General features: G+C 53.0%; 3 protein-coding genes across 3 annotated transcripts; all 3 read right to left on the bottom strand.

The window, feature by feature from the left end:
* Nucleotides 1–3,909: 3,909 nt before the first annotated feature.
* On the bottom strand, nucleotides 3,910–4,863 carry JKF63_05749 (uncharacterized protein; the record flags this gene model as incomplete). The annotated part of the gene is made up of 1 exon (XM_067901703.1): nucleotides 3,910–4,863. The coding sequence occupies one exon, from the start codon at nucleotides 4,861–4,863 to the stop codon at nucleotides 3,910–3,912; it is 954 nt and encodes a 317-aa protein (XP_067757729.1).
* Nucleotides 4,864–7,854: 2,991 nt separating this feature from the next.
* Nucleotides 7,855–9,729, bottom strand: JKF63_05748 (uncharacterized protein; the record flags this gene model as incomplete). The annotated part of the gene is made up of 1 exon (XM_067901702.1): nucleotides 7,855–9,729. The coding sequence occupies one exon, from the start codon at nucleotides 9,727–9,729 to the stop codon at nucleotides 7,855–7,857; it is 1,875 nt and encodes a 624-aa protein (XP_067757728.1).
* A 2,532-nt stretch (nucleotides 9,730–12,261) lies between these two features.
* Nucleotides 12,262–15,150, bottom strand: JKF63_05747 (uncharacterized protein; the record flags this gene model as incomplete). The annotated part of the gene is made up of 1 exon (XM_067901701.1): nucleotides 12,262–15,150. One exon carries the CDS (start codon nucleotides 15,148–15,150, stop codon nucleotides 12,262–12,264), a length of 2,889 nt encoding a protein of 962 aa, XP_067757727.1.
* Nucleotides 15,151–18,805: the final 3,655 nt, after the last annotated feature.

Here is an 18,805-nt window from a genome sequence, read left to right as displayed (position 1 = left end):
GTTTTTTTTTCCCTTTCGGTGCCGGGGAGGGGGGGGGGGGGGAATTCCTCTTCCAATTTGTGTGTAGGGGACAGCTGAAGGAGGAGGGAGGGGAGGTGGGTGGTAGTGGTGCGCACCCGAACTGTTTTCTTTTGTTGTTTGGATTTTTGTTTTCTACTCCCGCAACATGGGAGGGAGGGAGGAGGGAGGGAGGAGGGTGAGGGCGGTGAGGGCGGTGGATAAAGGGGAGGGGGTAGCCAAATGGGAGAGGGGATGCGAGGATAAGGAAGGGTTTGAATGCGTCAACGCAAAGGATGCCGCAACACAGCACAGCCTAGCGGGAATGTGCGACGAATCGACGTGTGTGTGTGTGTGCATTTGTGTCACATTCTTCACATATACTCGCGATACGTTTTGGTGTACGGCAATGTGGGAAGAGAAAGCGTAGGCACAGTGCATAAAGGGGGGCCCTCGAGTCAGACAACCACCCGCGTGCATGTGTGCGGATGCGTATCTGAGAGTCCGTCTCGTTGGCCGTTCCCCCTCTCCAAACGCGCGTTTTGTTGTTTTTCGACCTCGGAAGCGTCTCGAAAGACTCGACACGCACTTCGTTACATTTAAGAGTCTCGTAGACCATTACAGAGAATACGGCAGACAAGGTGCGCGTCCACGGTGCGCAATAAAAGTGTGTCTCGGTCAGCTTGGAGGTGTAACCGCGTTTCTGTGCCAGAATGAGGGCCAGCGCGGGAGACGAGCATGCAGGAGTCGCGCAAGAGAACAATGAGACCGGGGGCAAAATGGAGAGGTAAGTAACCGCTACGATGAGCAGCTTCCACGGGCTGTCTGTGTGCGTGTGTGAGTGGGTGTGGGTCTGAGTGGGTGCGCACCGCGGAGAGGCGGCTTCGACGACACAATGGGTACAACGCAGCCCCAAGAGAAAAGGAAGAGTAGAGGGGTAAAAAAAAGATAGACGTGAAGTACACACATGGAGAAAGGAACGCGGTGAATATCCCTCATGGAATAAAGAAAACGATGAAGCTATTTTTTGTACACATGCTGGGAAGGTGCGTGGCCGGCTGGCTATCACCACCACCGCCCCCTCTCCGTGCCGATGGGGGTAGCCCACAGTGCTAAAAAAAAAGGGTGGGGAAAAAGTTTTTTTTTCACGACATGTGGACTCTCCCTTTTCTGACTTTTCGGTTCTGGTGACAAACTCACCGCATCCAACCTCCTCCCCGCAACTGTACATGAGAACTTATGAAAAAAAAGAGTGATGTCACCAGTTAAGCACCATGAATCTTCACCGCCCCGAAAAAAAAAACTTCTTCCCCCAACTCTTCCTTACCGACGACGTTGCTTCACTCCCCCCCCCTCCCACACACACACACACACGGGGGTATCTGAGGAATTGGATATTACCTCTCCAGTTGTCTCCTTTGCAGACACTACTCACGACAAGGTAGACTCTTCTTTCTTGTCGCCCCCTTCCCTCCCTCCCTCCCTCCATCCCTCCATCCCTCCATCCCCTCCATCCCCTCCCCGCTTATTACATGGGCAGATCCTTCGGTTGTGAAGAAATGCACTTGAAGAGCTGTGTGAAAAATAAACAACGGGAGACTCGATTCCCCATTCTGTGATAGGAGTACTGAGATCAGGGGGTCACGACAAGAAGAATGGTGAGGCGAGAGTCCCATCGAACAATCAAGTGTACTCGATCGCGTGCCTCACCACATCATGCCGCTCCTTCAACCCTTCCTCCCTCTTCCATTTGTGAACCCAACCCTCGGAACAGGGGAGAAGGGGGGCGAGGGGGGGACTCTACACAAAAAGGGTGAGCTCTATTTTGTCTTTTTCTCCCACTCAGCGTGACAACAAAGAAGAGGGAAACCCATGACAGCTATTATTAGCAGCTTGACTCTGGGCACGCAGACACAGGCGTACCACGAAACACCTGTCTCAGGGTTGGCGGCTATGTATGGATGCACGCAAGTCCAAGAAACCGTCGTAAATATGCAGGACTCGGTACCACTCAAGACACGCTCTCACGCGCTACGTCGACATCTGTGTGTTTAAACCACATCTGTGTTGCTGATAGGAAGGCAGTGATGTTGCCTCTGCTTTACTGTGTGTTGTTCAGAGCAGTGAGACCAAACGGAGCACGGCAGAGCGACAGAACTGCACGGTTACACATGCACATACGGTGTTGGACACACACACGACATCCCGAGCCCTGCCTCACCTCAACTTCTCGCGCAATCGCCCTCACACAGTCTCTCTCCCATGCCCACTCGCCCCACCCACCCACCCACCCCCTCTTTTCCGCCGCCTACCTTCTCCATACCCAATCCAAATGTACAAAGGGAAAAGAGGCGAGACCCCCCCCCCAAAAAAAAAAATGAAAAAAAAATTTAAAAAGGGAGAGTCGAATAACAGCAGTCATGGGGCCAAGCTAAAAACACCAACGAGAAGAGGCACGCGGTGGACACACACCTGGAAAAAAAATCCGGTGTGCGTGTATGTACGTAAGGACGGGTCACGGCGGCGGCAGGGGGGGGGCACACAGAACAAAATTGCGTACACTAGACTGGACAACAATGACACGGGGACACGGTGTGAAGAGAGGAGAGTCCCAACAGACGTACACGCGGATGCGTCTCAGCAGAGCTATGGATTGGAAGCAGCAAAAAGGCACCACACGATGCCATTCAGCAAAAATAGCGAAGATGTCCGGGCCGTTTTGTTTTCCTTCTTTTTCCCCGTGCAGAGAACGAAGCGAAGAGACGTGTGGAGGGGGGGGGAGGAGGGAGCCTTGGAGAAACACGTACAAAGTCCGCAAAAATATGAATCAACAACAAACACAGAAAAGAGTGAACACACACACACACACACACACAATAGCAAACAAGCAAAGAGGGGAACGTTTGGCGTGAAGATGAAAAATACACAATCAACAAACGAATCTGCGTGAGTAACAGTGCATGCACAAATCTTGCCCCTCCCTTCCTCCTCCCCGACCGTCCCTCCCAAAAGATCTCACACTACCCCTTCATCACACTGTTATCGTTGGCAAAAAAAAACGATCCGCCCGGAAACACCAGCGCCACCACGACCACTACGTGTATTTGACGGCGCGGCCAGCTGCTCACCAGCACACATTAAGAACAGCAAATATAGTCACAGTAGATTTGAAGTGAATAATGCGAAAGCGTCAATGTTAATAGTTCACAACGATGATAACAATAACAAAAAAAAAGAGTGAAGTAGTGAAGGAGAAAGAGAGAAGGCCTGCAGCGTCATGAATACGGTACAAGAACAGAGGGAAAGAAGAGAGAGAGGAGGGAGAAGCCATGGGGGAGGGGGGGGAGGGGGGGAACACCAGCTGCGGTGCCCATGGGAGATCGAAGAACCACAAAGGGAGCATAAAGGAAGAAGAATCGAGGGAGTGGAGAAAAAAAAAAGACAGAGATCAGAGAGAGTGGAACGCAAGACGGTAGAGTAGGGACGGGAAGGCCAAAGGAAGGGGGAGAGAAGATGACAACAGAGGCAAAGAGTGTGTGGAGACGGCAAGGCAATAATGAGAGTGAGAGCGCCAACCATTTCCGATTGTTACGAGGCACAGCGATAGACAGACAGGCATTTGGGGGAGGGGGCATGAACACACCCACAGGACAACAGACCACAACAAGCAACCGAGGTATGAGGGGAAAAAGCGAGAGTAGCCCCATTACACAAAGAGAGAGACCCATGTGATAAAGAAAACAAAAATGAGCACCAAAGAGAAAAAAAAACAAGAAAACAGTGGTGCACTAGCCAGACCATTGCGCTCATGATCCCTGCCGTCGCATCCTACCGCTTTTTATTTGATGGATGAGGACCCTGCGTTTGTGGATGGCAGGAGGAGGAAGGGAGAGCCAAAGATAAACATGGGTTCTACCTATTCGTTTCCCCCATGGTCTCGGGAGATGTCTTCTCATGGCTGGGCCACTGGATCGAGGACGTAGAGTTACCGTTGCTATCTAAAGGGCCGCGGAACTCGACATGTCGTTCATGGCACTGGTTCTTGAAGCGGCACTTGTTTTTGAGATTTGATAAACATGCATCAAACGGATACTTGGCGTACGCGCAACTGTCGTTGTAATTGCAGTATCCGTACACACGAAGGCACGGGTGCACCCGCTCCCCCTTGGCGTTCAGTTCGACAGGGGCGGTGTTGTCTTTCCCACCGCTGTGCACAGTGCGTCGGGACCCATCATAATGGTGGCCAGAAGTGTGACCTGCGCGACCTGCTGCCGTCGGCTTCGAGTGGTTGTGCATGGTGGAGCGGTCTGCCTGCGCCGGCTGCGCAGGCTGCGCCGGCTCCGCCTTCTGCAACGTCACCAAGCGATCCACCAACGTCTTCAGAGACCGATTGGGAATCAACAACGAGGTCAGCGGTTTCTCAGTCTGGTACGATGTCGGCGTGCCGCCAGCCTCTTTGCACCCGTCGATGTAGGACGAGATGGTCTCCCGCTCATACGTGAAGCCGTCGCTAGCTACCACGGCATCTTTGACATCGACATAGCGATCCACAATTTCTGTCACATCCTGCACGCGCCTCTCGGCCTGCGCCGCGAGGTTCTCAATGTACAGCTTCTCCTGGAGCGCCTCCTCGTAATGCTCCCGAAGCGCGTCCACCTCCATCGTCAGTGTGCGCAGATCCTCCATCACTTGCAGCATCTTCATTTCGTACATCATCATGTTTTCTCGTAATACAGGCAGCCGCTTCTGTGTGCGGTTGAACACCAGCTGCATTGGCTCGCTCGTGCTCGCTCCAGTCGCCATCACGCCATCACCCTGGTAGGCCCCCCCCACCACGGGGACAGCAGCCTCGACGTTGGACTTCATGTAATCAGGCAACCGTCGGTGGCCGCGGCGAAGAGCAACGAACGGAAGCAACTCAACAAGAGCGAATGTAGTAAAAAGTGGTTGCAGAAGGACCCGCTTGAATTCAAGAAAAAAAAAGAAACTAGAAAAAACAAATACAGGGAATCAAAAAAAAAAATCAGTGTGGAGAACGGCAGCGATGTGAGGAGGTGCGCAAGCGCAGGCGTGCGAGCCGGGGGAGAGAGAAGCAATTTCCAAGGTCAAGAACCACCGGTGGGGAGAAACAACACGAGGAAGGGGGGAGATGCAGGCGAAGACTGGGATGATAAGTGGCGAGGGATGTGTGTTGCGCAGCGATCGACACGTGCGTGTTATTTACTCCACCGCCTTTTGGTGTAAGACGCGCTCTTATAGACGTGTGTATATTTATATATATATATATATATACACCAATATATTTATATATATATATATATACACCAATATATTTATATATATTTATATATATATATATATATGTGTGTGTGTGTGCTCCTGTAGAGGGAGGGAGGGGGGGGGGACTCTTCCTCGTTATCTGTGAAGCAACACTCCCCGGGAACTGATTCAACGACTCCTTGTCCCCGTAGGAAGTTCAGGAACAAATCTGGGCAAGTGTGTGCGCCTGTCGTCTGAGAAAGAGGAGTGAAGTCGGTGGAGGTACGGGTTCGCGTGTCTGTGTGCCGCTCTGTTCGCCAATCTTGAAAATATGTGACGCGCGATACAGCAAACAACTACTTAGCGCTATCACTATAGAGGCAATATATGTAGATATGTGGATATGTAGATATCAAATCAAATAAAACGCGGAAAGTATGGGGAAAAAATGACGCTGTGCTGCTCCCCTTTTTTTTTCTTCTTCCAACTACACTGCGAGCGCACGTCAATTCACACACGTACGCACCGAGTGGAGAAGAGAAAGAGAAGGCAGAGGAAGAGGAAGAGGAAGAGGGGGGAAGAAAAGGAGGATGTGGAGGGGAGGTTGGAGTGAAGAGGAGACAAGACAGGTAGGCAACAGGGATTCAACATATACACGTATATATACGTATGTGTGTGCGCGGAGATCATTCCCAAGCAATGCCCCGAGAAACCATGAAGGGCTCGGGGAAGCGCGCGCGTGCGCTTGCCACGGCGGCTGGCGTGCGGTATGCCGCTCAGACCTGCTTACTGGGCCGCTGACACACACACGTCGATGCGGCAGCACTGTTGGTATCGATGGAGTGCCACGCCACTGTGCGCGCCTCACCTCATGCCAAATAAGGTGCGTGCAAACGAGCCTGTGGAAATGACCAGAGACATCCATTTTTCTTCGCTCTTCGCCTCATACCGCTTGTCGACTATGGTTTGGTATGCACTGCCATTCGTTGTGGCCCAACCGAACTAATTTTAACAAAAAAAAAGAGGACGGTGGGGGAAAGCTGAAGCCCACAAGGGGGTGGGTGGGTGGGGGGGAGGGGTAGGGGGACACCGGTAGTCACCACATTCACAGAGCTTCTTCTAGAATCAACAGCGGCCATCACTGAGAAGCACTCCACAAAAGATATAAACAAGCGCGATCGGCCCTCGTCCACACACACCGCTTCGGCGGCATCTCTACTCGTGGCAGTAGGGCAACGCGGCCATGCAAAGAGCAGTGCCGAGGAACTGACGTCGCCTCACACAATATCGAGCAGAGTAGCCTTGCATCTAATTAGTTTCGTATGCTGCAGGTGAAATTAGATGAGACGGGGCGTAGCCGCAGGATGCCGAGGTCGAGGTGGTTCTGATGTACTCTGGGCGGTGGTTCGGTTGTCGCGGTCCGAGGCGCAAAAATGCACGCCACTGTCGAGAATTCTCTGTTGGAGAGGGGAGGAGGCAACAGCACCTGAGTTTTCGGATATGTGTCTTGACACGCTCAAGCGAAAAGTAAATTTAAAAGAGAGATGCATTACCAAGGTGAGAACAAGTGAGCAATTTACGCAAATCATCCAGGGGAGGGGGGAGGAGGAGGGAGGAGGGCTATGGTCGCTCCTTCTTTTGTTTCTCTAGATCGCTGCCCCTCACACTTGCCTTGTGCGCACCGTGGACGAAGCAAAAGCAGCACCAAACACGTGATGTCAGTGACACTTTAAACTCTTTTTCGTTTTCTCTGTACGTCATTTGTGTGCGTGCGTATGTGTGCGCAACTTTTCCTCCATCGAAAATCGTAGTGAGGCCACAAAGCATGTGTATTGTAATATAAATGTTTCATCAAGGTCAGTTGCATCCCACTCCCTCCCCCACTCCCCTCCCCTCCCCTCCCTCCGCCTCTCTCTCTAGCTGGCTTCCTTTTGTTGTTATTGATTGGGAAGGAGAGGGAAGGGGGAATGGAAGAGGCAGGAATGGTAGACCTAGTGTACGCCCTGCGCTGAGGGTCCTCTCAATAGAGTACGGACAGCAGACAGGCGCTCTTCAGCTTCGGACAGCATCAAGCCAAGCCGCCGCGGATATATGTTGCACTGCAGAAGACCAAAAAAAAGTAAAAACAAGGGGAAAAAAAAACAACGCAAATGGAGGCGCCCACGAAAGAAAAGGCGCTGCCTGGGGGGTGAAGGGGCGGGGGGAAGAGGGGAAGAGGGGAACAGTGGAAGAAGGCAACGGAGCACAACACCACTTCCGCCTCCCCCCTCCCAATCCTCCTCAACATGGCATGCACCTCATGTCACAGTACAAGGTGGTGCTGGCACCGAAAAAATGGGGTGGTGAAGACCGGCGAGAGGGAGCCGACCACAGCCACTGTACAAACCAACATGCAGCCCAAAGAGGGGGGAGGGGAGAAGGGAGAATAGAGGAGGGAAGGTCCGCGTGCCGACAGGCAAACACGCGCACGGTATTGATAAAAGTGTGCAGAGCAACAAGCCACTGATCCTCACCGTCGAAAGGGCGGAGTGGGGTGCAAGAGCAAGCAAAGAAAGCAGAGAGAAGGGCTTGTGATTCACAGTAAGCGCAGGACTTGGGTCACTTCATTGGCTTTGATACATCCTCGTTAACCCACATGCTGACACCGGGGGCGCTGTTGAGAGGTAAGTTGGTTGAAGGTATCTCCGTGGGTGGGAACAGATCGTCGTCACTGTCCGCCACTTTGGGGGTTGAGGTGATAGAGGACTCAGCGAAATTTACCTCCGGCGGTGGTGCTGCTGAAGACGGCGCCGCGCGCACGCTTGTCGACATCATGAGTGGATAACTGCTCTGCTGTTGGTCTGGCCGCTCATTATGTTTCTGCGGCGGATGTGCCATGATCCCCTGCATCATTGCCATCATTGCTTGCATGTCAGGCGACTGAGACGGCGGCAGTGGGACGTGGGAATAAGTGGATGCAGCAGCCACTGCGGGGGAAGGCGACGTAGAGGGCAACACAGCAGGCGCTGTGCTCGCGGGGCTGGAGTCTAGCTGAGAGGTAGAGTTCGATGTGGGGGCAGCCGCCGGAGTCCACGATGATTTCGGTCTCGCCGAGGCGGAGACGACCTGGCGTACGGTTGGGGCAAGGATGTCTGAGCTGTCCTGGACGCCAGGATGTCCATCAAACTGCAAGCGCACCTGGTCTCGGTACATGTTTAGCAAGTTCTGCCGCTCATGCGCGTCAAACGGATTCGCCGCAGAGGTGCTGCGCACTGGCCGCAGCATGGATGGGAGGATCGTATCAATTAGCTCTTGAATGCCACGGATGAGGCCGGCTTTCTCCGCTTTTTTCAGAGACGGGAACTTCTCGACATCAAAGCGTTCCATAAAGGCCTGATACGCCTGCACCGGTGGAAAGTCCCGGTGGTTCATCTTGAACCTGGCGCCGATGCTCTCGTAGCGAATTGAGAGCTGTTCCCTCGCCTTCTTCTTCGCTTTGTCCTTTCCAAAAATCGCTGGCAACTCAGATCGGATACCGCCGATGATGGCGGCGTGGACGAGCACCTCCTTGGCCCGCCGAAGGAGTGAAGCGATCTTCTTATCCTTGGCCTGCTGCGGTATCACCTCCAGCAACTCACGGAGCAAGTCCGCCTTCTCCTCGGCAAAGAGAAGAGAAAAGGAGCTCGGATTGTACGGCCGATCCCAAAAACTTCCAACGTACACGCGCGGTGGCTCCGTGGTGTTGATGAAGTTCGACAGGTTCCAGAACAAACTGCCGTAAACACGCATGAGCTCCTGGGTGGAGATCGTGTCGGCCTTGTTCAGCACAAGGCGCAGACGACCTTCAACTCCCTTGAACGACGTTTGGAAGAGATGGCGAAGCTCCGCACCGGCGGAGAGCTTGCTTGGATCGAAAAAGACGAAGATCAAGTCGCTTCGCTCGGCGAACCAGCGGCAGACTTTCACGTAGTCGTATCTGCGCTGGTGTATGCCACTGGCACTCTCCAGCACGCCAGGAGTGTCGATGAGAGTGACCCGCTCCAGAAGTGGATGGGGCACCTGAAAGCCCTTGAGGTTGCTGATGAAGGACTCGCCAAACTCGAGTAGACCCTTGAAGGGCAAGGCCTTCGAGTTGGCTAGCGCCTGGCCGTCAATCGGACCTGGTTCTTGGCCTTTCATCACCACCGTGAACTCCGCTGTTGTCGGCTGCGGTCCAGTCCACAAGTAGTTACTCTGCAAGAGGTAGTTGATAAAGGTGGTCTTGCCTGCTGACCAAGGGCCAAACAGCGTAACGAAGGGACGCTCGTTCTGCATCGTCTCCTCAAACCAGTTTGGCCTAAAAATGTCGAAGCTATACATCTCCTCCAGCGGCCGCACGCGCTCGGTGTATAGCGGGTGGAGTTTCTTGATGAGCGCACTCATGCTGCCCGGGACATCGCCGCCCGACTCCCTGCCATGCAGAGGCTCAACGGCAGATGCCCCAAATTTGGACATCGGCAAAGGGGGCAATGAAAACGAAAAGGTAGCGAGCCAAGAAAGCAGCAGCCTTGAAGAGATGCGCGCGATCACCTGAACCGATTAGTACTGCGAAGAAAGAAAGTGAGAGAGAGAGAGAGAGAGACGAGCTCACTGACACACACACACGCGCGCCTGGGAACCGACAAAAAACAAATGCTGAACCATGTGCAGTGTGGAGAGGGAGGGAGGGAGGGAGGAGGGGGGAAGCAGAGAAAGGGAGAAGTGTGGAAGTCGTGGTGGTGAAGTACGAGTGTTGGAGGATCTTGTCGGCTCGAAGCGGCTAGTCTGGACTGCGCTTGCGCGTCTCCAACATTGGATGAGGTAAAGTGAGAGAGAGCAGAGTAGCCCAGTCAAGGTGACCCACGCAGCACTATGAGTGAGAAAGCAGCGTCACCACCGACAAACCCTTGCTGGAGGAAAAGTAAACAGATTCCCTCTCTCTCTGTGATCACACGATTGCGTGCCCAATAACGTGTTCTGGCTCTTCAATTGTTGTTTTTTTTTTTTGTTGCTAGCGTGTCGCTCAACATTTTTCCCCAGTCTTCTTGGGCGCATCACGGGGGAAAGAGATGAGGGGGAGTGCGGAGAAACAAGGTAGAGGGCATGGAAGAGAGGTAAGGTGAGGTGAAGTGAGGAGCTGGCGAGGCACCTCACAGACACGCGCGTAGAACAAGCAAACAGACATAAAAGAACATAAAAGAGTCGTAGAGCATAGGCAAAGCGTCACAAAGCGGCAGAGCGGGGAAAAACTCTGAAAAAAAAGTAGAGAGAACAGATGGCAACATACATATTGTTTTTTTTTCAAGGGAGGGGAGGAGAGGGGAGGGGAAGGGAGGGGGGGAAGGCGGAATAGAGAGAGGGCAGCTGGGAAAGGAAATAGAAACATCAGCACTCAACGCGCAACATGACACAAACAGCGGTAAATGCGGAGAAACCCTCGCAGAGAAAGAGCGAGAGAAAGAGAAACGTCAACGCGGAGAAAGCCCCATGAAAATAAAAGCTGCCCAGATCACCAGAGCGCACACATTACAGAAAACAGGCGGGCTCAAAGGGGGGGGGGCAATACACGTATATCTGTGCTACGCCTCACCCGAGTCCTGCAGTCTAGTGTATCATAATGTCAAGGAACATAAGTTAGAGCCCGGCGAGGAACACAATCTTCAACCACAGCGACATTGTCATTGCGAAGCACCACTACACAAAAGAACAGGAGGGGACAACGAAATCAAAAAAAAAAAAGAGGGAAGAGGTTGACGTCCGCACGAGCACACGAGAAGACCCATCGGGGGAAGCCCTCATGACACAAAAAGACTAAGAGAAAGTCGCCGAAACAGAAGCCTGAGAAAGCGGCTAAAGGCACGTCTTGGACCAACAAGTAGCGGAAACATCTACGGAAACCCATTTGAAATGCCTCCACACATTGACTGGTGCGCAGAGGCGAATATACACGTGCATATACACGCACATATATACGCAAGTGACAGCACACTATGTGTCGACGCTAGCTGTGCTCACCACAGACCCACATCAACAAGCATACGCACGCCTGAAGAAAAGACGCGGGAATCCGTTACATTCTCAGAAGAAAAAGAGAGAAAACGAATGCATTCACACAGCACAGACTCAGACACACACACACACACATACACACACACCGAGAGAGAGAAAGATGAAGAGGGAGAAAAAGTGGGTGGGTGGCTTGATAGATAAAAAAAACAACAATCGGCACATCGGAAGTCGACAAGACGTTGAAAGGAGTTTGGAGAAAGAAAAGCAGCAAAAACAAAATATATAGATGGATACTAGAGCAGTGCCCAGGAGCAAACATTAGTGAAGCAGCGCAGAAGTGCGCAACCGATGCCCATAGTTGTTTTTCTTTTTTGGGGGGGAGGGGGGAGCAGTAGTGTTAGTACTACTACTAGTGAATTGAGCGTGTCGCAAAAACAGACACGCGCCGCGGCTCTGAGAGAAAAACACAAAAAAGGGAGAGCGTAGATGTTCGCCTTAGAACAAGCCTCCTTTACAGAATCGTTTTTTTTTTGTGTGTGTGCATGTAAACGTGTGTGTGTGTGTGTGTGTGTGTGTGTGAGAGTGTGTTGGCTCTCGTGCCGCAGCAAATTTCTCTCAGGGTAGCGCAGAACTCGCAAAGTAAAAACAGTAAAAAAAAAGCGAGGAGGCGTACATCGATGCGACAACATGAAGCGGAAAAGAGGGTGTTGAGGAAACGAGGGGGTGGGGACGACGAAGCCCGAGAGAGTCCACTACTGTCACAGCTGCACCCATCGTTCAATTCCAAGACACACACACACACACGCACAGAGTCCAGAAGGACAATGATAAATGTCAAGGTACGTGTGAAATCAGGAATGCATGGGGAGATCAAAATAGATGAAAAAAGATTCCCACACCATGCGCTGGAAAATTACAACACACCCCGCCTCTGGATATCTATGTGCCCCCCCCCTCCCTCCCCTCAACGTGTGTGTGTGTGTGTGGGGGGGAAGGGTTCTACCGGAACCGCACGGGTTTCGCAGGCCTCTCCATCGCGTTCAGTAGCGTCACAATGTCCTCCTCAGTGACACCCAAGTCCTCCATCTCAGTCAGCAGCTGCTGGTAACCTTGACATTTGCCCTCCTCGAACCAGCCGTGCTCCTTCGAACGGCAAAAGAGACACACGTGCTCGTAGCGGCACGTGCTGTACGGGCGGCGAGTCTCAAAATCGCACCGTCCGTAGCCGTGGCCTGGTGAAGCGCCGCGGCCGTTGTGCTTCATGCACAACAGCTTCTCACTCTTCTCCTTCACGTAGTAGTAGTACGCGCCGAAGGCCATGTCCGGCGCCGGAATGCCGTTTTTGGCCCACGTGTCGAAGAGTTGCTGCACCCCGCCAACATGCTGCCGTGAGAAGCTGATGATGGTGAGGTGGCGCAGCAGCTTTGTGGCGTTGCGATCCCGGAGCATGTTCTCGACGTCCGCCTCGTCGTGTGGGGGCCAGTGCATATCCTTGCACAAAGCCTGGCTGGTGTGGTGGTGGTTGTGCTCCATTCGCTCCTTGCGCCGCAGCGACTGAGGCGACTCGCGGAATATGTGAGCAATGGTCTGCCGGTTGACAACGGGTGCAGAGAGGGGCGGCCGCTGTGGGCGCGGGGCGCCCGGTGTGTAGGGCTGGGAGGAACGGTTACCCGACAGCGGCGTCGACTGCTCCTTTCCCAGCGATGGCGTGTTGGGCGCCGAGCCACCGTGGCTGGATGTGTTGGACTGGCGGTTGGGTGCCATTGCTGGGGTGACGGCGCTCCCGGTGGTTGTCGTTAGCCCACCGTTGCTGCTCATGCTCCCCTCCTTCAATGTGATCGCTTGGAATCCCTCTGGCCAAGTCACATTCGTGCGCGGCGACCGGTGCCCCGATGGCCTTGGAATTATGGTGTCGCTCGTGCGGTTCACCGGAGCCATGGGTGTCGCCGCCTCACCGATCCCAGGAGAGTGCCACGGAGATGTTATCGTTGGCGACCGGGTATAGAGGGCGAAGAGCTCGCCGTTGCCACCCTGACCGCCTACCTGGAAGAGATCTTCTATACGGACCGAGGACTCTAATTTGGTAGACCGCGGCAGCGGCGGCGTCGTTGTTGGAGCCGTGTACGAGCTGCCATTCGGGTGTGCAGAATCTCTCGTCGAGGGAGGCATCGTCACTGCCTCGACAGGCGTGGTGCGAAGTGGCAGGCGCACCCCAGGCGAAGTCGGAGGTCGCTGCAGCGGGGTTGCTGCCGTGGTGGCTGGCGATGTAGTCGATGAGGAACAGCCCACGCGGGCCGCAGTGCTAAACGCACGACTGAGATTTTCAATCGTGTTGGAAGACGCGTCGGCAGTGAAAGACGGCTGTGGAAACAGCCCCACCGGCTCTGAGGAAAACGCGGCAAACGATGTGTGGAAGTCAGAAAGAAGGCTGCCAGCGACGCCGCTGGTTGCAGGCTGCACCTCGACATCGCCAGAAGTGTGCCAGCTGCCAGTAATGGCTGCGAGGCCGCTTGACAAGAGATTAGGGCCCTGTATGTCGTCCGAGTTGTCGTCCTCGTCCATCCCTGGCAACACCGTGCGGATTGCCTCCTCGATGCCCCAGTCAGTCACTGAGCGCCGCTCCCGCAGCGATCCGCTTATCACACGCTCACCTGGTGCCCCAACCGACAGCGTTTCCGTGTTGCGCTCCACCTGCCCGAGCAGCGTCTCGATTCCAGACGACGGCAACTGCAACGATCCGCCCAAGACGGAAGCGCCAAAGCTGAGTTTCTCACTCACGTTGAATGCCTCAAAGGGTGCGGGATCGACATTCACTGCGCTAGCGGTGATTGAACACGGTGGAACGACCGGGGGGGCTGGGGCACCTTCACCTGGTACGGCCGAGAGAAGACAAGCCTTGGCGGTCGAGGCTGCCTTCGTGGGCGGTGGCGAAACAGTGGTGAAAACTGGCGACGCTTTTGCAGAAACGGGTGCCTCGAAGCCGCTACGATCCGCTGCGTGGGAGAGCGTAGACCGTGTGCCTGTTTTGGGAACTGGGAGCTTCAGATGGGCGTCAAAGTGAGTCGCGGGGGCATTAGCCGGTGAAGCTGCTCTCGGGTTTGTTGCACCGCTGTTAGCGCCCCGCTGGGCTGGGGTCGCGCTGGCACCCCAGCGGAGCGCTGCGTTCGAACCAGGAGTCTGATTGGCAGGCGGCGGCGATGCCTCCATCGATTTCATGGAGTGACTGCTGGCGCTGCTATTTACCTTTGCGTGGCGGGGCTGTGGAATGAAATCCCGTGAGGTGGCCGCAGCGGCTTGGGCAGACAAGGTACCCTGCCCCATCTGCACGCTGCGCGGCGGTGGCGGCATTGTTGGTTCTGTTGCCTCTCCGTAGCCGCCAACTCCTCCATATCCGCGACGGCCACCACCATTACCGTTATTATTGAGACTGCCGTGCTGTCCGTGAATGTTGGTGGTGTTTGTGCCACATACATTACCGTGGTGATTGAGCTTGCTGTTGGTCGAGCTCGAGTTGGGGGCGTTGCCGCTCCAAACACCGCTGTTGCCACCACCAGAGATGCCAAAACGGTTGGTGACGCCGCCTCCGTTTGTGTGGAACGGTACAGGCGACGAGTTGGCAGTGGAAGCGGTGCCGACAGCACTACCGCCACCCCCACTCACACGACTGATTGCTGCAATTGCCGCCTCCGGTGCGTGTCCATACTTGCGCCTTTCTGCACTCTGGTGGTGGTTAGCTATGTTGGGGTTGTTGTCTGCATTGGAGCCGCGCGGGTGCGGCAGTCCAACGCCACTGTCGCGATGGCTGGCCTGACTGTCGAGGGCGCGTCGACTGACCCACTTCGCTGTGGACAGCGGTCTATTTGTCTCCATCGCTCCCTGATGAGACATGCAACGTCAACAATATCAACACAAATACACACAAATACACAGAAATACACAGAAAAACGCTCGAAAAGGAAAAAAGGGGAAAAACAAGCAAATAAAACGCACCACCCACCTACACGCTGCTACGACGGTGGTGCGGAGGCACGCAGATCGAGGCACGGCGCGAAAAAAAAGATAAAACTCCGGTTTTTTTTTGTTATTTTTCCTTTTTTTACGCGTCACCTCCCGCGACAATGAGGGGCACCAACCTCCACTTACACCGATGACGGATACCGCGACAGTGGACGACAAAGAGAAAGACGCAAGTAGAAAAAATGAAAAAAAAAATACTCAAGCGGCGGGGAGAGATGTGATGAGTGGTGAATGGGATACGAGCCGAAAGAAGACCAAAGAATGAGACGGGCACTAGCGTGACCGCAGATGACGGAAAGTCAGGGGGGGAACAAGAGCAAAAACAAAAAAAAATTGATGCAACAAAGCCCGCACAAAAGAGTGGTGCGTGGGGTTATGTGCGGATGTTCGCCAAGTATGCTCCGATAAGCGGCAATTTCAAAAGAAACCAAAATGATGGCAATCTGATTCACTGCCACTCACGCACGCAAGCCACGGGGTGTAGTCCCGCCTGTCGGGTGCGCTCGTGAGCGGGCGGTGTGAGAAGAGAAACGCAGTCCGCTGCTACAGAAACTAAGCGCAGGAAACCAAAAAAAAAACTGTTTTGACGCGAGCTAAGTCGATGCTGGTTGGTGTGGCGCCCACTAAAAACGAGGACAGAAAGAGAGAGGGAAATACTCAAACTCGAGGGAGGGTCGTCAAGCACACGCACACACCCACACACACACGCAATCGAGTAATAGCCAATAAAAAAGGGGGGAGGCCGGAGATCAGCCAGAAAAAAAAAACGAGGAGTGGAGGGGAGGGGAGAAGAGAAAAAAAGAAACTAAGAAAGAAAGAGAGATGCGAGAAGGGAAACCTATCTGACTGCGCTGGTGTGCAAGAGAGATGATGATGGGACCACTTCGATGAAAGCCGTCTAAGGGGGACAAAGAAGAAACGACAAAAGAAAGACACAAAAATGATTTTTTTAAAATAGAATAAATACGCAACAAGAAACGATAACGGAATGATGTACAAGAGGGGGGGGAGGGGAGGGGGGTGATCCAGAAGATCACCTCTCAAGAGTGAAGCACAGCAGATTGAAAAAAATCTTAAGAGGGGAGGAAATGAAAGAACGAATGAATGAACGAATATATAAATATGTGTGCGTGTGTGTGTGTATGTCCGAGCCCAACACCACCGCCACCTACCACCACGAGGTAAGGAGATGAGGGGATGAGGAGAGGCAACTCACCAGAGCCCAGACGTAGACAAGCGCAGACCCACGTCTACTCTCCACGCAAATATAAAACACACCTAGAAGAGAAAAAATGGAGTCCACGACACCAAATTTGCACAATCACACCCACACAGTGAAGACCAAAAAAATCGATAACCCCCCCGCCACCGCGAAAAAAAGATAAACAGCCAAGAAAACACTCGGCAATGGCACGAACTATGCAAACAAAAAAAAATACGGGGAATGGAATCGACCGCTCTCGAAGGAAATATGCATGAACGCACACACGCGCGCCCAGACACCGCCTTTATACGCGAACGCACTTGATTTCTCTGGTGCACGGTTGGACTGTATAGGATTATGATTTAGGTGGGAAAAAGAGTAACGAAAATGAGCAACACCGATCTCTGGAAAGCAGATGAGCACGCAGTACGTTGATGACACAGCGCAGACACGGCACCACCAAGAACCCAAAAGAAACACCAACTCAACAAAGCAGAGAAGCGCAGAGGTGAGGCGGTGCGAGGAAACCAGGGACTACACGAAGCGCTAAACAACGAGAACCTCACCTGAACAACAGTGGGCACACACACACACACACACACACACACACCGGAGTTGATGTGTATCTTGTTTTCTTCGCTTTTGAAAGGAGGCCCGAATGGTGCCGGTAAAACGATTCACAGGAGGACAAACCCGAGGCACGCCCACACCACAGCTGATGCAGGAGCCCCTTGTTCCCTCCCTTCGTTCGTTGTTCGAGAGGAGGAGGGAGAGCACCAAACGTGAAGAAATTGACAACTTTTTCTATTCACGCGCGCACCCCACGAAGAAGCACGATCGGCGGTGACGGTGTCGCCAGAAGGATATCCTCTGGTGGAAAAAAAATTTTACAGCAGGGAGAAAAAATCAACGGTGGGAGAGATGACAATGAACAACAACGAAAAAAAAAACGGGGGAAAGAAGAAAAAATGATTTGTCAAACGGAATCAAGGTGTGAGAGGGGCGAGAGATGATGAGGCAAAATACAGGGATGAAGGCTGAGAGAGACAAACACAACACCAACACGTTCAAGGCACGCAAGTATGATAGAGAGAGAGAGGAGTCGGTCGAACAACAAAAGAACAGCTGATAGATGAGAGAGAACGCGATTTTCCTTGTGTACGGAGCTCATAAGAAAAAAAAAAAGAAGGTCAGGCGCTAACGAGCAAAAGAATTGGACCGAAGCAAGTCGAGACAAATTACGTAGTGGTATCCAGTTGGATGCACCACGGGGGGGAAACCCCTGTGTGTGCAGCAAATGAGTCTGGACGATATTACCCCCCCCCTTTTTTTTTAGTTTGTTCTATTGGTTTCCCCTACCCCTGTATGTATATGAGGGTGTTCGTGACACCGTGAAGAGCGGAAGGAAGTAGTAGGGCAGATTTAGGGGGAGAGAGGGGAGGAGAGAGGAGGTGAGTGTGTCAGCGTGAAGGCGGGCGTGAGAGTTTTCGCTTGAGGGGAATGGAGAAGGGGGGGACACAGTATAGACGGGGGGAAGGGGAGCAAAGAATGAAACAGACGCACGCACACGCAAGCACACAGACCTTCAGAGAAACAGACCAACACTGATACGGCAGGGAAAAGGGCGAGAGCAAACCAAAAAAAAAAGGAAGAGCAAACAGATGAATCGCTGTTGCCAACACGCCCCCCGTACCAAAAACAAAAAAAACAAAAGTCCGAATACCCGAATAATACACAACTACAGACAAGCGATAAGGGAGATTAGTGAGGATGTATACCTGGATGTGGGTGTAGCCTCCTCCCTTTCCAAGCGTGTTGCCTTGCGTCCTTGTCTTTTCTGTCTATACGAACGATGTCCCGGTTGTTGGGAACTGTATAATCCGGACTCAAGAAAACAGAGAGAGAGACAAAGAGCTCGTGTACATATATGTGCGTATATATGTAGAAATTTACATAAACAAGGCTGGTGTGCAGATCAAAAAAAGGGGGGGGCAATGCGAGGAGGACAGAAGAAAGGCGAAACACACAACCTTCGAAACCTCTCGGACGAGGAAGGTGTAGAAGAGCGCAGAGAAAAGAGGCGGCCACGAGAAAACAGGCTGAGGAGGAAAACGCGAATTAAGGAAAAAAAGAAGAATGTAACGTCGACTACAAAAATCAAAACAGCAACGGCGAGTGAACAGACCTCTGACCCAAAACACACGCCGTACAACACTGCAATCTGCACGAGCTGTTTTTGAAGGGGGGAAGATAACAATAGGGAAGCGGGGAAAACAAGGCGCACTCGTAAGCGATGGTGACAAAAGAGATGCAGAGAAGTGT

This window comes from Porcisia hertigi, chromosome 19, assembly GCF_017918235.1.
Source record: "Porcisia hertigi strain C119 chromosome 19, whole genome shotgun sequence".
In the NCBI taxonomy this organism is placed as follows: Eukaryota; Euglenozoa; class Kinetoplastea; order Trypanosomatida; family Trypanosomatidae; genus Porcisia; species Porcisia hertigi.
The sequence above is the reverse complement of the archived record's forward strand: the minus strand, read 5'-3'. Positions and strand labels throughout refer to the sequence as shown.